The 19,293-nt window shown below is 38.5% G+C and overlaps 1 protein-coding gene across 2 annotated transcripts in view; it reads right to left on the bottom strand.

Moving 5' to 3' along the window:
- ND-30 (NADH:ubiquinone oxidoreductase core subunit S3) overlaps nt 1-19,293 on the bottom strand; it is a 59,002-nt gene that overhangs the window by 39,227 nt on the left and 482 nt on the right. For both annotated transcript variants that reach the window (XM_090383924.1, XM_090383923.1), the window contains exon 2: nt 9,653-9,730. In XM_090383924.1, coding sequence (XP_090240050.1) covers nt 9,653-9,728 — 76 coding nt within the window. In that variant the 5' untranslated portion in view covers nt 9,729-9,730. The remainder of the gene's footprint in view (nt 1-9,652; nt 9,731-19,293) is intronic.

The following is a 19,293-nucleotide window of genomic DNA, read 5'->3' as shown; positions in this document are numbered from 1 at the left end:
GTAAATAAATTTGATGAATTTGAGGTATTGCTCAAAACATCAAAGGCAGATATTGTTGGGATATCAGAGACGTGGTGTCACACAGATATAAGGGATGCAGAACTGCAATTTGGGGAGTACAACGTCTACAGAAAGGATAGACAGGATAGGAAGGGGGGAGGGGTTATGCTATTAGTTAAGAAACACATAAAAACCAAGGAAGTGAAGCCAGTCGACATCGCCGGACAGTGCAGTGTTGAGTCAGTTTGGTGTGACATAAGCATTGGGAGATCAAAATTGAGAGTAGGAGTGTGCTATAGGCCTAATGACTCTGATGAGTATAATAAGGAACTGTACAGGGAAATAGAGTGGGCCAGTAAATCAGAGAGTCTTATAATGGGAGATTTTAATTTCCCAGATATTGACTGGAATTTGGGGGCTGGTTACTCACGCACCAGCAGGGCTTTTGTGGATTTATTGGATGATTGTTTTCTACATCAGCATGTTCGGGAGGCAACTAGAGGGAGTAATACTCTTGATTTGATTATCAGCAGTGATTCTTCATGCATTAAGAATCTGCAGATAAATGAACCACTAGGTGGCAGTGATCACAGTGTGCTGAAGTGGGATTTACTCAAAGAGGTAACTACCATTAGGGGTAAAGGGAAGGGTTATTGCTTCCGTAAAGGCGACTACGATGGACTGAGACAGTATTTAAATTCTATACAGTGGGACCAACTGATGATGTTACGAACAGCAAATTCAAAATGGGAAGCATTCAAAGAACTTATCTTGGAAGCTACTAGGCTTTACATACCAACTAAGAAATATTGTTCAAGGTTTAGGCCAAAATGGATGTCAGATGAACTAATGAGGCATATGGCAGAGAAGAAAAATGCATGGGATACTTACAAATTAACACATGACACAAAAGCCGATGATAGATACAAGTTGATATGCAACCAAGTTACAAAGGAGGTTAGGCAGGCGAAGGCAGATTACGAGAAATCCTTGGCAAGGGATGCAAAGAAAAACAGCAAAGAGTTCTTTACTTATGTAAACTCTAGAAGGAAGGGGATGAATCAGATTGGTCCACTTGATATTGATGGGTCAACTGTTGATGATCCTGCTCAGGTAGCTAACAAACTAAATGAATATTTTGCATCGACATTCACACATGAGGAGTTATTCAGCAAGGGGAATGCCAGAGGTGTATTCAACTCTAGCAGTAATCTACAAAATCTTGAAATAACTGGGAGTAAAGTGGAGGAGAAACTGTTGAAGATAAACACAAGAAAGGCACCTGGGGGTGGATGGGATCTATCCAGTTATATTAAAGGAGGCAGCAAAGGAAGTAAGCAAACCCTTAGCCATAATTATGAGAGCTTCCTTGGACTCAGGGGAGGTACCCATAGACTGGAAATGTGCAAATGTGACCCCAATTCACAAAGGAGGATCAAAGGCTGACACAAGTAATTATAGACCTGTGAGCTTAACTTCTGTTCCAGGAAAATTAATGGAGGCACTGGTTAAAGAAGCACTGCAGGATCATTTAGACAAGACTTCAGTTATAGCTCAGACACAGCATGGTTTTGTTAAGGGGAAGTCTTGCCTGACCAACTTGATTGGATACTATGATGCAGTCACAAAAGAACTGGATGCAGGGAATAACTTTGATATTATATACTTGGATCTTAGAAAGGCTTTTGATACTGTTGCACATGGAAGACTGCTACACAAATTGGAGCAGTGTGACATTGGAGGCAAATTGCTGCTATGGATAAAGGGGTGGTTGAGGGGGAGAAGACAGAGAGTGGTAATCAATGGACACTGCTCATCGTGGACTAATGTTATTAGTGGAGTCCCTCAGGGCTCAGTGTTGGGTCCATTATTGTTTTCTGTATTTATAAATGATATTGATGATGGTATATCAAGCTTAATGTCCAAGTTTGCAGACGATACAAAGGTTGGCAGGGTTGTCAAGGACACTACTGACACTATGCTGCTGCAACAGGATCTGGAAAGGTTGAGCAGATGGGCTGAGAGGTGGCAAATGAAGTTTAACATTGACAAATGTAAAGTACTACACATGGGAAACAGCAACCCCAGAGCAACGTATCAACTCTGTGGTACTACACTGACAGTGGTAGAGAATGAAAGGGACTTGGGGGTGGTTGTGCAGGCAGATATGAAGTTCTCTGAGCAGTGCAGATGGGCTGCAAGAGTAGCTCATGGAGTATTGTCAATGATATACAGGAATTTTTCCAGCAGGGATAAGGAGGTGATTATTCCATTGTATAAGGCAATGGTCAGGCCACACCTAGAGTATTGTATACAGGTCTGGAGGCCTCATTTCAAGAAGGATGTAGAGCTGCTGGAACGAGTACAGAGAAGGGCAACAAGATTAGTGAATGGAACAAAGGGGTGCTCTTACGAAGAAAGGCTTAAGTTTTGCAAATTACAGTGTCTGGAGACTAGGCACCAGCGAGGTGATCTGATAGAGGTGTATAAAGCCTTGAATAGTTTAAGCATGCTCAATGCTGATGGGATTCTTCCTCTAGCTCAGAAAAATCACCTGAGAGGGCATAAATTCAAATTGAGGAAAGACAGATGTAGGATAGACGTGCGGAAATTTGCCTTTAGCCAGCGGGTGGTTGGTTGGTGGAACAGACTTCCATCCCTTGTGGTGGAGGTTGATAGCCTAAATAAGTTTAAGGCTCAGCTGGACAGATTTTTTGAACGAACAGAGGGGTGAAGTGGAAGTGGGTTTTTTTTTATTTTTTTTTTTTTGGCTGATGCTGCATAAGCTTGCTTTCTTGCATCAAATGCCTCTACTAATGCTAATGCTAACACATTGTTTTTTTTTGTAATTCGTTCCAAGACCTTGGAAGTTGAAATTTTTGATAAGTAACTAAGCTATTTATCTCTCTAAAAGGTCATTTTTATAATTGAAATTCCACTACACTTTCATCGTTATCATATGTTTAGCATTAGCATTAGCATTAGTAGAGGCATATGATGCAAGAAAGCAAGCTTATTCAGCATCAGCCAAAAAAAAAGAAAAAAAAAAAAAACAACCACTACTCCCATTTCACCCCTCAATTCGTTCGAAATACCTGTCCAGCTGAGCCTTAAATTTGTTTAGGCTATCAACTTCAACAACAAGCGATGGAAGTCTATTCCACAAACCAACTACCCGCTGGCTAAAGGCGAATTTCCGCACATCTATCCGACATCCGTCCTTCCTCAATTTGAATTTATGCCCTCTCAGGTGATTATTCTGAGCAAGAGGAAGAATTCCATCGGCATTGAGCATGCTCAAGCCATTCAAAGCCTTGTACACCTCTATCAGATCACCTCGGCGATGCCTAGTCTCCAGGCTCTGTAATTTGCAAAACTTAAGCCTTTCTTCGTAAGAGCAACCCTTTGTTCCATTCACTAATCTTGTTGCCCTTCTCTGTACTCGTTCCAGCAGCTCTACATCCTTCTTGAAATGAGGCCTCCAGACCTGTATACAGTACTCAAGGTGTGGCCTGACCAATGCCTTATACAAGGGAATAATCACATCCCTGTCCCTGCTAGAAAAATTCCTGTATATCATTGACAAGACACCATGAGCTACTCTTGCAGCTCGTCTGCACTGCTCAGAGAACTTCATATCTGCCTGCACAATTACCCCCAGGTCCTTTTCATTCTCTACCACTGTCAGCGTAGTACCACAGAGTTGATACGTTGATCTGGGGTTACTGTTTCCCATATGTAGTACTTTACATTTGTCAATGTTAAACTTCATTTGCCACCTCTCAGCCCATCTGCTCAACCTTTCCAGATCCTGTTGCAGCAGCATAGTATCAGTAGTGTCCTTAACAACCCTGCCAACCTTTGTATCGTCTGCAAACTTGGACATTAAGCCTGATACACCATCATCAATATCATTTATAAATACAGAAAACAACAATGGACCCAACACTGAACCCTGAGGAACTCCACTAATAACATTAGTCCACGTTGAGCAGTGTCCATTGATTACCACTCTCTGTCTTCTGCCACTCAACCATCCCTTTATCCATAGCAGCAATTTGCCTCGAATGCCACACTTCTCCAATTTGTGCAGCAGTCTTCCATGCGCAACAGTATCAAAAGCCTTTCTAAGATCCAAATATATAATATCAAAGTTATTCCCTGCATCCAGTTCTTTTGTGACTACATCATAGTATCCAATCAAATTGGTCAGACAAGACCTGCCCTTAACAAACCCATGCTGTGTCTGAGCTATAACTGAATTCTTGTCCAGATGATCCTGCAGTGCTTCTTTAACCAGTGCCTCCATTAATTTTCCTGGAACCGAAGTTAAACTAACAGGTCTATAATTACTTGTGTCAGCCTTTGATCCTCCTTTGTGAATTGGGGTCACATTTGCACATCTCCAGTCCATGGGTACCTCCCCTGAGTCCAAAGAAGCTCTCATAATTATGGCTAGGGGTTTGCTTACTTCCTTTGCTGCCTCCTTTAATATAACTGGATAGATCCCATCCACCCCGGGTGCCTTTTTTATGTTTATCCTCAACAATTTCTCCTCCACTTTCCTCTCAGTTATTAGAAAATCATCTAGCTCACTGCCAATGTTTACTTCACCTACGACATTCCCCTTCCTGAATAACTCCTCATGTGTGAATGTAGATGCAAAATACTCGTTTAGATTGTTAGCCACCTGAGCTGGATCCTCAACTGTTGAACCATCAACATCCAGTGGACCAATCTGATTCATCCCTTTCCTTCTTGAGTTTAAATAGGTAAAGAACTCTTTTCTGTTTTTCTTTGCATCCTTTGCCAAGGATTTCTCATAATCTGCCTTTGCCTGCCTAATCTCCTTTGTGACTTGGTTACAGACCAACTTATATCTATCATAGGCTTCCACGTCACCCATTAATTTGTATGTATCCCATGCATTTTTCTTCCCTGCCATATGTCTCATTAGTTCATCTGACAACCATTTAGGCCTGAACCTTGAACAATATTTCTTGGTTGGTATGTAAAGCCTGGTAGCTTCCAAGATTAGTTCCTTGAATGCTTCCCATTTTGAATTTGCTGTTGGTAACATCATCAGTTGGTCCCACTGTATAGAATTTAAATACTGTCTCAGACCAGCATAGTCTCCTTTACGAAAGCAAAAACCCTTCCCTTTACCTCTGATGGTAGTTACCTCCTTGAGTAAATCCCACTTCAGCACACTGTGATCACTGCCACCCAGTGGTTCATTTATCTGCAGATTCCTAATGCATGAAGAATCACTACTGATAATCAGATCAAGAGTATTACTCCCTCTAGTTGCCTCCCGAACATGCTGGTGTAGAAAACAATCATCCAATAAATCCACAAAAGCCTTGCTAGTGTGTGAGTGACCAACCCACAAATTCCAGTCAATATCTGGGAAATTAAAATCCCCCATTATAAGACTCTCAGATTTACTGGCCCACTCTATTTCCCTGTACAGTATCTTATTATACTCATCAGAGTCATTAGGCCTATAGCACACTCCTACTCTCAATTTTGATTTACCTATGCTTATGTCACACCAAACTGACTCAACACTGCACTGTCCAGCAATGTCAACTGGCTTCACTTCCTTGGATTTTATGTGTTTTTTAACTAATAGCATAACCCCTCCTCCCTTCCTATCCTGTCTATCCTTCCTGTAGACGTTGTACTCCCCAAATTCCAGTTCTGCATTCCTTATATCTGTGTGACACCACGTCTCTGATATCCCAACAATATCTGCCTTTGATGTTTTGAGTAATACCTCAAATTCATCAAATTTATTTACTAAACTCCTAGCATTAGTGTACACGCAAGTATACATGCACCTGTTTCTATTCTTAGCTACCCTAACACAACCCATGTGTTTACTTGTACCGCAATGACTTCCAGCAGTCTCTGAAATATCCTGCATCTTGTTTTTCAGGCTTCTGCTCATTCCAATAGAAGCAGTGCAAGAATCTCTTTCACCTCTGCCCGTGGCTACTGTTAATCCATTAGTCTTTGTCTCCCCCCAAGCTAGCAGTTTTCCGACCCACCTAACACTGCCTCGATAGCATCAGCAAATATTCTTGCACCCTTTCTATTTAAGTGTATCCCATCCCTGTAGAAGCAATCTCTCCTGTTAACAAGTACAGTCCAGGCTGAAAAAAATTCTACCCCTTCAGCCTTGCACAATCTTTCCAGGGCCGAATTGATCGACAAGGCTCTCATCATATACTCCCTCCTATCGTGTCTGGGCAGAATTGCAGACACTTTCAAATTCAACCCTACATCACGGCTTTTTTTCAACAGTGACCTGTACTTGTTAAGTAATTCCGCTGGTCTCCTACTCTTAATATCATTAGTGCCAACGTGTACAACTATATCACCTTTTGTGCCCTTAAAAGATGATATCTGCTCTACAACGTCATCAACCTTTGCCCCTGGCAGACATACCCTGGTCCTGTTCCACCTATCCTTTTTACAAAGCATGTTCCCCGTTTCCCTGACAATTGAGTCACCAACAACTACTAGTTCCTGTTGGACCAGCGCATTCTGCCTTGGGGGCTGCCTCTGTGTTGCAAGATGACCAAGTCCAAGCTCTGGTGTTGATGTGGGCAGCTGAGAGCTTGATGGGCCCCTCAATTTATTTCCTTCGAGGGCATCCACCCTGTCCTTCAAGGTCTCATATAGGCCCATAACAACGCCGAGTTGTCGCCTAATTTCCTTGCACTCCTTGCATCGTGCACACACAAAGACATCCCCCATGGCAGTATCATGTCCCGTACCCGATTGCTCCGCAAACATCAAGCAAACAGTGCATCTTAAAAGGCCGTGATTCAGGGGGCAACCGCCCCCCTCAGTTCTCCCCTGAGTCACAGCACTCCCATTAGCTTGAGCCTTTTGCTTTGCTGCTCTGGTCAGAGTCATGATTTCGATTTAAATGTCAATAAAATTACAATTTCAGAACAAAACTAAAACCTTAAACTTGTATCTTAACACAGTTATATCGCTATATTTATTTTTCAGTATCGAGTGTTATCTACGAGTTCCCTTTATATAACTTCCGTATCAAGTATGTATTAATTATTTGTTACGTTTGTACTCTAAGTCGTTATATATATATAGTTAAAAGTACAATTTAATTGACAATGAAGTTTAACAAGATTAACAGATCTACTGATTAATTGACAATATTATATTATGCACTATACTATACAAAGCTAATGCTATCGAATTCCGGATATGCTGTATTGCGTTTCAGTAACAAGTGTTATCTACGAAATCCCTTTATATAACTTCCGTATCAAGTTAGGTATTAATTATTTATTTTTACTAATTATTTATGTTCCGTAACCTAAGTGGTTATATGTACAGTTAAAATTACAATTTAATTGCCAATGAAGTTCGACAAGATTAATAGATTTTACTGATTAATTTTCACGTAGCAATGGCGGCCGTTTATGAACGGTAAACACGTGGATTTGATACCCTTTCCGACACTAAGTAATACCTACAAAATCTCTATCTAAGTTATTTTAACTTTAAGTACCGTAAATAGGAATATAAAGCTACTCTAGAAATAAGTTAATATGTCAATTTAAACTAATAAAGCAGAAAATAAATCAGAAAAAACTTCTCTATTCCAAGAGCGGCAGAAAGGCACGTCCGCACAGGAAATCCTCGACCTCAACGACGGTTCCGTTATAAGAATCAATTTTGAACACCTTTGTGATATTTTTCTAAAACACATTTCTGGAGGTCACTACCATAAAACAATAAAAACAATTGCACTTTCCAGTTTAGTTGGCTTTTCTATTAATGGCTTTTCTATGAATCTATTATAAATGGGTAGTAAACTCGATTTTATCGCATTTGCAATAATACTGATAACTGGAATTCTGTGGGTTTTTACATTACAGTATTATGGTGAAATGAGTTCCCCTTCACTAAAATCTTCAATCATATAAAAAACATAAATAAATTTCAGAATCTTCTCTTCATTCCTATTTACTTATTACAATGGTGATGGGAAAAGGACAACGAAAAGTACAAGTTCTGGCAGTGCTAGGAAACGAAACAAAATTGATTTAGAAATGAAGATGATGATTAATTAAGAAGTACAAAGAAGGACAAAGTTTGTCATCTATTTTATGGAATTCAGTCTCACTGCTTCAACAGTGAATACTATTTTAAGGGACAGTGCTCGTATAAAAGAACATGTTAGAGGATCAACGCATCTAAGATCAACAGTGATCAAAAAAGTGTTCAGGTGCTATATCAAAGATGGAAAGCTATTAATAATATGGATGGAAAATCTGATTCAGAAGCAAGTGCCCTTGAGTCCAATGGCCATTCAAGCAAAAGCAAGAAGTATTTATGAAGATATTAAGAATAAGTACGGCAAACCCCAAGTCAAGTTCATGGCAAGCAGCGGGTGGTTTAATAGGTTCAAGCATCGTGCTGGTTTCCAAAACATTAAAGTATGCGCTAAAGTTGCCAGTGCTGATTCTGCAGCTGTAGAAAAATTTTGTGATGTGTTGGAAAAAACCCTTTCTAAATCTCCACAGCCCTCAACTTCCGCAGCAGCATGGTTATCAGCTGAAGAGTTAATTCTGGCAACGATGCTCGAAAGGTAAAACTGGCTGATGTCATGCCTGTCTCATCTTTCTTTTTGTAATTTTAAAATTTTTGTAATTTTGTACACTTTTTTGTAATTTTTCCTGCGCATGAGATAAAAAAAATTGAATAAATAATTCAATTTACATCTTCATTGAACATTTCTTTTTTGCTTCAATCAAATGTGTGCGTGATGCATAACCATTTAGGGAAATTACAACTTACGCAAAGTTCCGCGGAACGCAACCCTTACGTAAGTCGGGGGGTGGCTGTATCTCATACCTACGTAATTTCATTATGAGGTTCACTTCAAAAGTTATTTTTCACACCCTTCAGTGTGCAAAATTTGAAATTATGTACATTTCTTCCCACAGAAGCTAAAAGAAGCTTTATGCTAAAAAAAAAATAATAAATTCTTTAAAAACGAATAGGATAAGCAGGTAGATGTTTATTGACCTTGTGGGAGAGGAAATAAAAGTAACGCGAAACTTTAAACAAACACAACATCAGCACTTGACTGGTACCATGCCATTCTTAAAGCAAAATCCAAATAGTTGCAAAAAAAAAAAAAAAGGGGGACTTTTTTCTACTTTCCCATTTAGGAAGGTAGAAAAAATTTCAGATTTTTAATCATTAATTAACGGTTAAGGCAGAAACGTAATTTCAAGGGGCATGAGGTACTCTGACACCATTGACAAGTTAAACAAGGAATACCTATAGGTTCAAGAGCAAGAGTCAGGATTTTTGGAAGTGAATAACTAGCCCAAGATTTTCTGTTTTCACATAGCCACTGAGAGGGGGGGCAGATTTTTTCTCCCACCACTGGGGTGCCTTCCACAGTTTGAGAACTGATGTTTAAAGGGACAGTGCAAAAACCAAGTTTGTGTAATGCAACATATTATCACTTAATTTAAGATTTTATATCTTTTACTGTAACAGCACTGTGGCTTGTCTATGTGTGCATATTTAAAATAATGAAAAAAGCGTAAAATTAAATCAAATAAAATGACTACTTAAATAGCTATATTAATATTACCTCTTGTTTCTGTTGAGCCAGGTGCTGCCTGTGTACTCTCCAAACACTTTGTAATAACTGGCAAATGTTGAATCATTCCTAAAAATTAAAGTTGTTTTTATTTTTTTTTATGTAATCATACAAAACAGAGTTGGACACCAATCAATGAATACATAAAATGAATTATCTATAAATAGTACAGTATGAGAATATAATTCAACTACCTTTAAACGAGTAGATTAAGAAATTATATATTTCCTGAGTTTATATAACATGTCAGTGTTGGAATCGGTTGTAAATTACACTTTCAGGATAAAAAATAATACATTTTATGTAGAAAATATTTCATAACTTTAGTGACTGTGGACAGAGAAGCTCTGTAATGCCTTCTGGGTAGATTTCACTTCATGCCTTCTTTTACAGAACTTTTTGTGAACAGGCTGAACTATGCTTCTCACAGTGCAGCAATCATTTGAGAGATCAATGTTCACTACTTCTCATAGTAACAGGGATGAAGAGAGGCATAAAACTACAGACATTTCTTACAATAAAAATACTATTAATTTAACAATATAAATACTGTTTAAGTTTATTCTGTATAATTCTGTAGGAGTATATATAATATTAGAAATTTTTATTAAATCTTTTATTATTAAATTTTTTATTAAATTTTTATAATGTAGCTGCATCACATAATATAATTCTACCATTGTTCTGAATCAACATAAGAATGATATAAACACTATCATTCTTCTAATATTAATTATACTGCTACATTAAGTCTATAAACTATACATTTATAATAATACAAATGAGATTTTTATAATGTAACAGTATCACATACAACATAACCTAACCAAAAATAGTGTATTATCTACTGCCATTGCATAACCTGGGAATAGTGTATTATACTCATATCACCTAGTTTCATGTGGTTTAAATTAATTTTAGGATAGAATCGTGTCATACTACAGCAGCAAAGCAAAAGGCTCAAAGTAGCGGGAAAGCTTTGATTAGGAAAGAACTGCATATGGCAGTTCTCTTATGAATCAGGACTTTATAATTGCACTATTTGTTGCCGTTTGCAAAGCACCTATAGAGGGCATGATACAGCCAAAGGGGATGCCTTTGTGTGTGTGTGTTTTTTTTTTTTTTTTTGGTAGTTGTTGGCGTATCGGCTTCTGTGGCCATAATGCACCTCCCAAGGTTTTTGCAGTACTTTGATCCAAGCCCGAGGCGGGATTTGAACCCACGACCTTTGGGTTGCTAGGTAGGCACTTTACCCACCCGGCTAGCTCGGTCGGGGTGTGTGTGTGTGTGTGTGTGTGTGTGTGTGTGTGTGTGTGTGTAAAGAGTGGTAGGAAATTAAGTGCAAATTCAGAATTCTGATAGGCTTATATGAGGACTTGAAGAACAGGGCTGATATCCGAAGGAATCTAAATGAGGGACCCATTAGCTACTCAGATACCCAGTTGAATGCTAGAGCTCATGCTTGAACATTAGACAATACAACATCCGCAACAATACAACATCCTCAACAGCAAGATCTCTGGTCCCACAGGAAGTAGCTATTGTCATGGAAATGGGAAAAATATTGTGTAAAAAGAAAATGTGAAACAGGACTAGAGGTATGTCTGTCAGGGGACAGACATATGATGTTGTACAGTAGCTATCATCTTTTAAAGGGAAAAAAAAATTGTGTGTGCCGAGTACACACAGCAGAAGTTAAGTCAAACTTCTTTAGAATCTTTTGAAATATTTATTATTTCAATATTACAGCAGTTTAATATTTTACAATTGTTTTACAAGTTTATTACAAAGTTTTTACAGATCTCTCCTTTGTATTCAATGGAGGTGGTTTCGGTGGTAGCATTGCATGTATACATGCCTTACAACTCTCACTATTAGTCTTCGGCATGTTGAATTAATTTTTTTTCCATCAAAATTTTTTTAAGAAATATGGTAGAAATGACAAAAGAAATATTTTGGGTTTTAAATTTTTAAAACCGGACTGCTAGAAGCTGAGATATAGAAATTTAAAGCATAAATGCAACACGTCTACAAGTTACACTGTGGCTGGGCTGTAGGGGTTACTGATTGCATCATGCATCGCTGCTATATGTGGTGCTGCATCACTCGTGCCTGGTACCAAGTGGTACAATGGTGGGGCAATGAATCATTTCATGTTGCATTTTCATGGCGATTTTTGTCAATCTACAGATTCAAGTTACTCCCATGTGAAAACTGCCTGGGGCACGCCTAAAGAAGTTTTACTTCAAAAAGTGATGTACATCTAAAAAGACCATAAAAAAGAAACATGTTGGGGATTGAAAGGCTTGCAGGATTCCTCATGGGACAAGCAAATATGTTGGTTCTGTTCTGTTAGGGGGTTACTAAGAGCAAAAACAGGCAAAAGAGTAAACAAATTTTATGAATTTGAATTACTTGTTAAGTTATCAAATGCAGACATAGGGATATTAGAGACATGGTGCCACTCAGACATAAGGGATGTGGAATTTGAATATGGTGATTGATTGGTTGGTTGGGGATTTATTTGGCGCATCAGCATCTGTAGCCATAGTGCACCAGAATATGGTGAGTAGAGCATATATAGAAAGGACTGACATAATGGAGGGCAAGGGTTATGCTCTTGATTAAGAAGTACAAAATCTAATGCAATGCACTCAATTGATGCAAGAGGTCAGTGCAATGTTCAGTCAGTTTGGTGTGACATAACCACTGGAAAAACAAAAATAAGATTAAGCATTATAAGCAAATGACTGTGATAGTTATAACAAACAACAATACAGACAAACAGAGCAGGCCAGCAAATAGAAAGTCTTATAATGTAAGAGTTTTACTTTTCAGATATTGAGTGGAACTTGTGGTAGGTGGTACATACATTTTTGGATGACTGCTTTCTACATTAGCATATTACAGAGGCAACAAGAGAGAAATACTCTTGATTTGATTATCAGCAGTAACCCTTCATTCTTAAGAATCTCTAGATAAAAGAACTAGAGCAGTGATCATAATATATCGATGTGGATTAACTTAACAATATAATTATTAGATAATTATAGAATGTCTTAAAGTACCGTGTGATTGGACTAAATTTCAATAGCAAAAGCTTAATTTACGGTACTCACCTTAGACGATCTGCAGTTGTTATTTAGGTGAAGGGATGACTAAATTTTTGGGTTTGGGTAATTTAAAGTTAAGTTGTTGTTGGTTTGGATTTTATTGCCACATTAGCAACTTAAAGTTAAGTAGATTAATTTATGGGATGGGAATAAATTAATTTAAAACGGAATTAAAATATGCGCAAGGAAGCAGAAATGCACAACTCCGTCCCTGGTTGTCATGGAGAATTAATTAATTAAGAACTCTAAAATATGTGAAACATATTTTATTATTAATTACTATGTGAAACATATTTTATTATTAATTACTATGTGAAACATAATTATTATTAATTAATTAATTCTCAATGAAAACCAGGGACGGAGTTGTGCACTTCTGCTTCCTTGCGCATATTTTAATTCTGTTTTCAATTAATTTATTCCCATCCCGTAAATTAATCTACTTAACTTTAAATTACCCAAACCAAAAAATTTAGTCATCCATTCACCCAAATAACAACTGCAGATCGTCCAAGATGAGTACCATAAATTAAGCTTTTGCTATTGAAATTAGTACTTAACAATATAACTACTGTCAAGGGCAAAGGGAAGGATATTGCTTTCATAAAGGTGACTATAATAATAAATTCTTTTCAGTAGTGCCAATTGAAAATCCTAAATGGGAAGCATTCAGGGAAGAAATCATAGAACTACTAAACTTTTTACACCAATTAAGAGATACTGTACAAGGTTTAGACCTAAATGGATGTCAAATGGAAAAAACTGATGAGACTAGTGGCAGAGAATAAAAATTCATGGAATGATTATAAACTATCAGGGGACACAGAAACCTATAGTAAGTACAAACTAATCTGCAATCACATCACTAAGACTGTTATGCAAGCTAAAGCAGATTATGAGAAGTCTTTGATTAAGAAAGAATTTCTTTGCTTATGTTAACACTAGAAAGAAAGGAATGAACCACAGTGGCCCATTAGATATGAATGGTATAACTGCTGTGATCCTATTTAGACTGCTGAAAAACAATAAGTATTTTACATTTCAGGGATGGGAATACCAGAAGTATACAAAGTTATAACTATGAACTAAATGATTTGTGATAACTAAGAATAAAGTGGAAGATAATGTGTTGAATGAAGGTAAATAAAGCACCTGGGGCTGATGAAGCCTATCCAATTATATTAAAAGCAGCAGCGAGACATAAACAAACCTTTAGCTATAATTATGAGAGCACCCTTGGATTTAGGAGAGGTTCCTATAAATTGAGGGGGGAGCCAAAAGGTGTAGTGAGTACTTTCATACTTGTAAGCTTGACTTCTGTTCCAGGCAAAATAATGGAGTCAGGGCTTAAAGAAGTATTGCAGGGTCAATTTGTTGGAATGTAGTTACACAGAAATCACAGCATGGATTCATTAAGGAGAAATCTTGTCTGACCAATCTGATTAGTTATTATGACACAGTAACAAAGGAGCTGGATGCAAAAGATTATTTTAACATCACAGAATTCAGTAAAGCTTTTAACACTGTTCTGCACAAAAGACTGCTGTACAAATTGGAGCAATGTGCCACTGGGAACAAATTACTGCTATGGATAAAGGGATGCGGCAAAAGACAGAGAACGGGTCATAAAACAGGCACAGCTCTTTTTGTACTAATGTTATTAGGTTCAGTGCTGGGGCACTTGTTTCAACAATACTGACGAAGACATCAAAATTTATTGTCTAAGTTTGCAGGTGAGACAGAAGTTGACAAGGTAGTTAATGAATAATCAAGGCACATTACTGCAACACAACATAGAAAAACTGCCCACATGGGCTGATACATGGCATTTGCAATAATCCCAAAATAGCACACCACTGGTATGTTATTCTAGATTTATTGCAAAGGTATGTTACTACTGCCCATATGAAATACCCCTAAGGTGGCCATCACCTTGAGTATGGTGGTACCATACTAAAGGTGATGAACACCTAGGAATATTTGTACACAATGCTCTCCGAGCAGTGCAGACAGGCTGGAAGGGCAGCTCATGGGGTTCTGTTTATGATATACAGGAATTTTTCCAGCAAGATCAAGGAGATGATTATCTTGTTGTATAATGCAATGGTTAAGCTGCTTGAGTACTGCCTACAGGCCTGGAAGCCTTATTTTCAAAGGGATCTAAATCTGTTGGAACAGGTGCAAAGAGAAAAGATCAGTCAAGGAAACAAAAGGGTACTCTTATCATAAAAGAGTTTAGTTTTGCAAATCTTGGAGGGTACTAGGCTTTTTATACCAAGAAATACTGTTCAAGGTTTATGCCTAAATGGATGTCAGATAAATTAATGAGGCTTGTGGCAGAGAAGAAAAATGCATAGAATGCATATAAATTATCAGGCGACACAGAAGCCTCTGGCAGATATAAGCTAGTCTGTAACCAAGTCACAAAGGACTTGGTAGGCAAAGGCAGATTACGAGAAATCTTTGGCAAAGGATGCAAAGATTTGTTTTATTTATGTAAATGATAGAAGGAAAGGGATGAATCAGATTGGTCCACTTAACATAGATGGTTTGACTATTGATGATCATGCTCAGGAAGCTGATAAACTGAATGAGTATTTTGCATCTACATTCACACGTGAGGAGTTATTCAAGGAGAGGAATACCAGAAGTTTATCAAACTTCTAACAGGAAGCTAAGTGATTTTGTAATAACTGAGAGCAAAGTGGAGGAGAAATTGTTGAAGTTAAACATAAGGAAGGCACCTGGGATGATGGGATCCAGTCATATTAAAGGAGGCAGCAAAGGAAGTAAGCAAACCCTTAGCCATAATTATGAAAGCTTCCTTGGACTCAGAGAAGGCCCCATGGACTGGAGAAGGCCGCCGTAGCCTAGTCAGGCGCACGGATGTATAAGTACACGTGCCTTGAGTAACCGGGGTTCAAGCCCGTGACTGCTAAATACGGTACTGTTTCTTGTATTCTGTCTATCTTGTGAACTCCTCTGACCGTTTGGTCGTCCCAGAGTATAAACAGAAAATTTAATTTAATGTGCAAATGCATCCCCAATTCACAAAGGGAGATCAGCAGGTGACACACGTAATTACAGACCTGTTAGTCTAATTTCTGTTCCAGGCAAAAAATAATGGAGTTACTAGTTAAGGAAGCGATGCAGGATCATCTAGAGGAGACTGCAGTTATAGTTCAGACACAGCATGGGTTTTTTTAAGGGGGAAGTCTTGTCTGACAAATTTGATTGGATACTTTTTATTGGATACTCATTTTTATATGATGTGGTCACAAAGAAACTGGATGCAAAGAATAATTTTCATATCATATCCTTGGATTTTAGGAGAGCTTTTGATGCTGTGGCACATGGAAGACTACTGCACAAATTGGAGCAGTATGGCATTAAGGGCAAGTTGCTACCATGGATAAAAGGATGGTTGAGTGAGAGAAGAATGGTTATAAATAAATGGACACTACTCTTCGTGGACTAATGTTATTAGTGGAGTCCCCCCAGGGTTCGGTGTTGGGCCCATTGTTGTTTTCAGTATTTATCAATGATATTGATGAAGGTATATCAGGGTTAATGTCTAAGTGCAGACGATACGAAAGTTGGCAGGGTTGTTAATGACAGTAATGATAGTATGCTACTGCATACAGGATCTGGAAAAGTTGAGCAGATGGACTGATAGGTGGCAACTGAAGTTTAACATTACATTTGTCAAAGTATTGCATATGGGTAGCAGTAACCCCAGAGTAACGTATCAACTGGATAGTGCTACACTCAGGGTAGTGGAGACTGAAAGGGACTTGGGGTAATTGTGCAGTCAGATATGAAGTTTTCTGAGCAGTGCAAAAAGGCTGCAAGAGTAGCGCATTGTGTCTTGTCAATGATATACTGGAATTTTGCTAGCAGGGATAAGGGGGTGATTGTCCACTTGTATAAGGCAATGGTCGGGCCACACCTTGAGTACTGTATACAGGTCTGGAGGCCTCATTTTAGGAAAGATGTAAAGCTGCTGGAACGAGTACAGAGAAGGGCAACAAGAATGATGAGTGAAACAAAGGATTGGTGTTACCAAGAAATGCTTAAGTTCTGTAAATTGCAGCTTCTGAAGACTAGGCACCAGCGAGGTGATCTAATTGAGGTGTATAAGGCCTTGAAAGGTTTGAACAAGCTCATGTTCATCCCATGATAATGGGATTCTTCCTCAGATTACTCACGTAAGGGGGCATAAATTCAAATTGAGGAAAGACAATTGTAGAATAGATGTGCAGAAATTTGCCTTTAGCCAGTGGGTGGTTGATAATTGGAACAAACTTCATCTGTTGTAATGGAGGTCAGCAGCTTAAATAAGTTCAAGCAGAATTAGACAAACATATGGAGTGAGTGGAGCAGTGAAAGGGTTGGTTTTTGTTTTTGTTTTTTTGGCCGATGCTATATAAGCTTGCTTTCTTGCATGATATGCCTCTTCTAATGCTAATGCTAAATTGCAGTGCTTGGAAATTAGGCATCTGCAAGGAAACCTGGTTGAAGTCTTTAAGGCTAAGGCTTTATTATTATTATTACTGCTCATATTATTTTTCTTCCTGATTGGGGGTTCCACCTCATGACAAGTATTGCTACCAAGTACACAAGGTGGTTGTTGTTATGTCTGGTGTTACTGTTGGGAACTCTGACTATCCTACAGGTGTTCAGGATTGCAACTTTCTAGAGTTCCTTGTAGGTGTTCACTGGGAGACCTATTGCTGCTAGGCTGTTATTTGGTACCATACCTGTGGTTGGTACGATGATCAGGATGGTCGTAACTTGTTGCATATGCCACATTTCGCATACTTCCTGATTTTTTCCCCATGGGTTTTCTGCAGGTTGCCAGTGTTGGGTACTGACTATGTCAATCAGATAGGTAACCTTTTCCTTCTTGTCCCAGTCTGTTGTGCAGGATTGTGCTATCCGTTATTATGGTGCAGTCCCAGTACAACTTGTGGGTTGGGGTCTCTAGTACTCCCACTCTAGTACTAGAGACCCCAGTTGGCACTTCCTTGTTAGCTTCTGATGTATTATCCTGGCTACCTGGTCATGTCTATGAGTGTACTCAGTCTTGGTGATCACCTTGTATCCTGCAGTGATGTATTGGATTGTTTCTGAGGCTAGGTGGCATCGTCAACATGTGTCATCGGACTCTCCATGCTCCTTGCGATGTATTTTCTATAGTTTCTGGTGTTGATTACCTGGTCTTGGCTAGCAAGCATGAATCCTTCAGTCTCGGGGAAGAGGGTCCGGCTCGTGAGCCATGCATTGGAAGCAATTTTATCTATGTGATTTTGATGGAGATCATTGTAGTGTCTTCTCTGCCCATCTTTCTAGCTTCATTTGTGCCTCCTGGTTGGGAAGGGACTCCTCGCTTAAGTTGAGTGGGGTATTATTATTATTAGCCATATGGTGCAAGGAAGCCTGAGGCTTATTGCTGCACCAGCCAAAAAAAAATTTAAGTTATCCTGAGAGAGAGAGAGACAGACAGAGAGAAGTAGAAAGGAATCACCAAGAAAGAGACGCATGATGATATCCAGCTCAGGACCCTGGATGTTATCAGCCCAATCCATATGTGCCATGCCCATATGGATTGGGCTGATAACATCCTTACTCTTTCTCATATAACACACATAAGAAAATATAAATTTAAATTGAAAAAGGATGGTTGTAGGATGGATGTGCAAAAATTTGCTTACAGCAGTGATTCAGAGAGTGACTGATTACTGGAATAACCTTACGACTGGTGGATAGTTTAAATAACTTCAAAGAAGAATTAGACAAATTATTAGAGGGGATGTAAATATTAAGTGGGGTAGCTTTCATAAGCTTGCCTCCTTGCATCATTTGCTACTGCTAATACTAATAACAAAAGTTAAACTTTGCTAGTGGAAAAATATTTTGATTTTTATTGTTCTTGTTTCTTTATTTGAACATTACTGTTTTATCAAAGTGGCCAGAACATTGAAAATGTCAATTTTCCAGTTTTCTGAAAGTAAAAAAATTAAACAATTAAACACATAGTATTGAAGATACTGAAATCAAAGGTCATGGTGGGGGGAGGAGTGTATTAGCATACAACTGAAATAAGATTAATAAGCGCTTAGATTATGATATAAAAAAAATTACTGCCATTACGAACCAAATATTTTAGTGGTAATACTTTAGAACAGGGTCCCCCTTCCAAAATAGCGGCGAGAAGAAGCCAGTGATTGACATGCCTAACCCGCTATGGTTAGCGTAAGGTAAGGTGTTTATCCCCCCCCCCCCCATGCTGTTTTAAAATCGGGAACTCGGTTTCCTATTTTAAAACAGCAGGAAGTGGGGGGGGGGGATTAAACACCATAAGACAGACAGTCTGGATGGGCCCCTATTCTAAAGATCAGCCGAAAAATTTTCATTGCCCAAGCTTAAAAAAAACACACACACACATTTTCTTTGAGGCCCTTTCCTAATGCCTGTCACATGCACATTCTCACAGCATATTTTAAAATTAATTGGATA

The sequence above is a fragment of the Mastigoproctus giganteus genome, chromosome 10 (assembly GCF_048544385.1).
Source record: "Mastigoproctus giganteus isolate SK-2022 chromosome 10, ASM4854438v1, whole genome shotgun sequence".
NCBI lineage: Eukaryota > Metazoa > Arthropoda > Arachnida > Uropygi > Thelyphonidae > Mastigoproctus > Mastigoproctus giganteus.
Note: the sequence above shows the minus strand (reverse complement) of the source record. Positions and strands in the feature narration are given on the sequence as shown.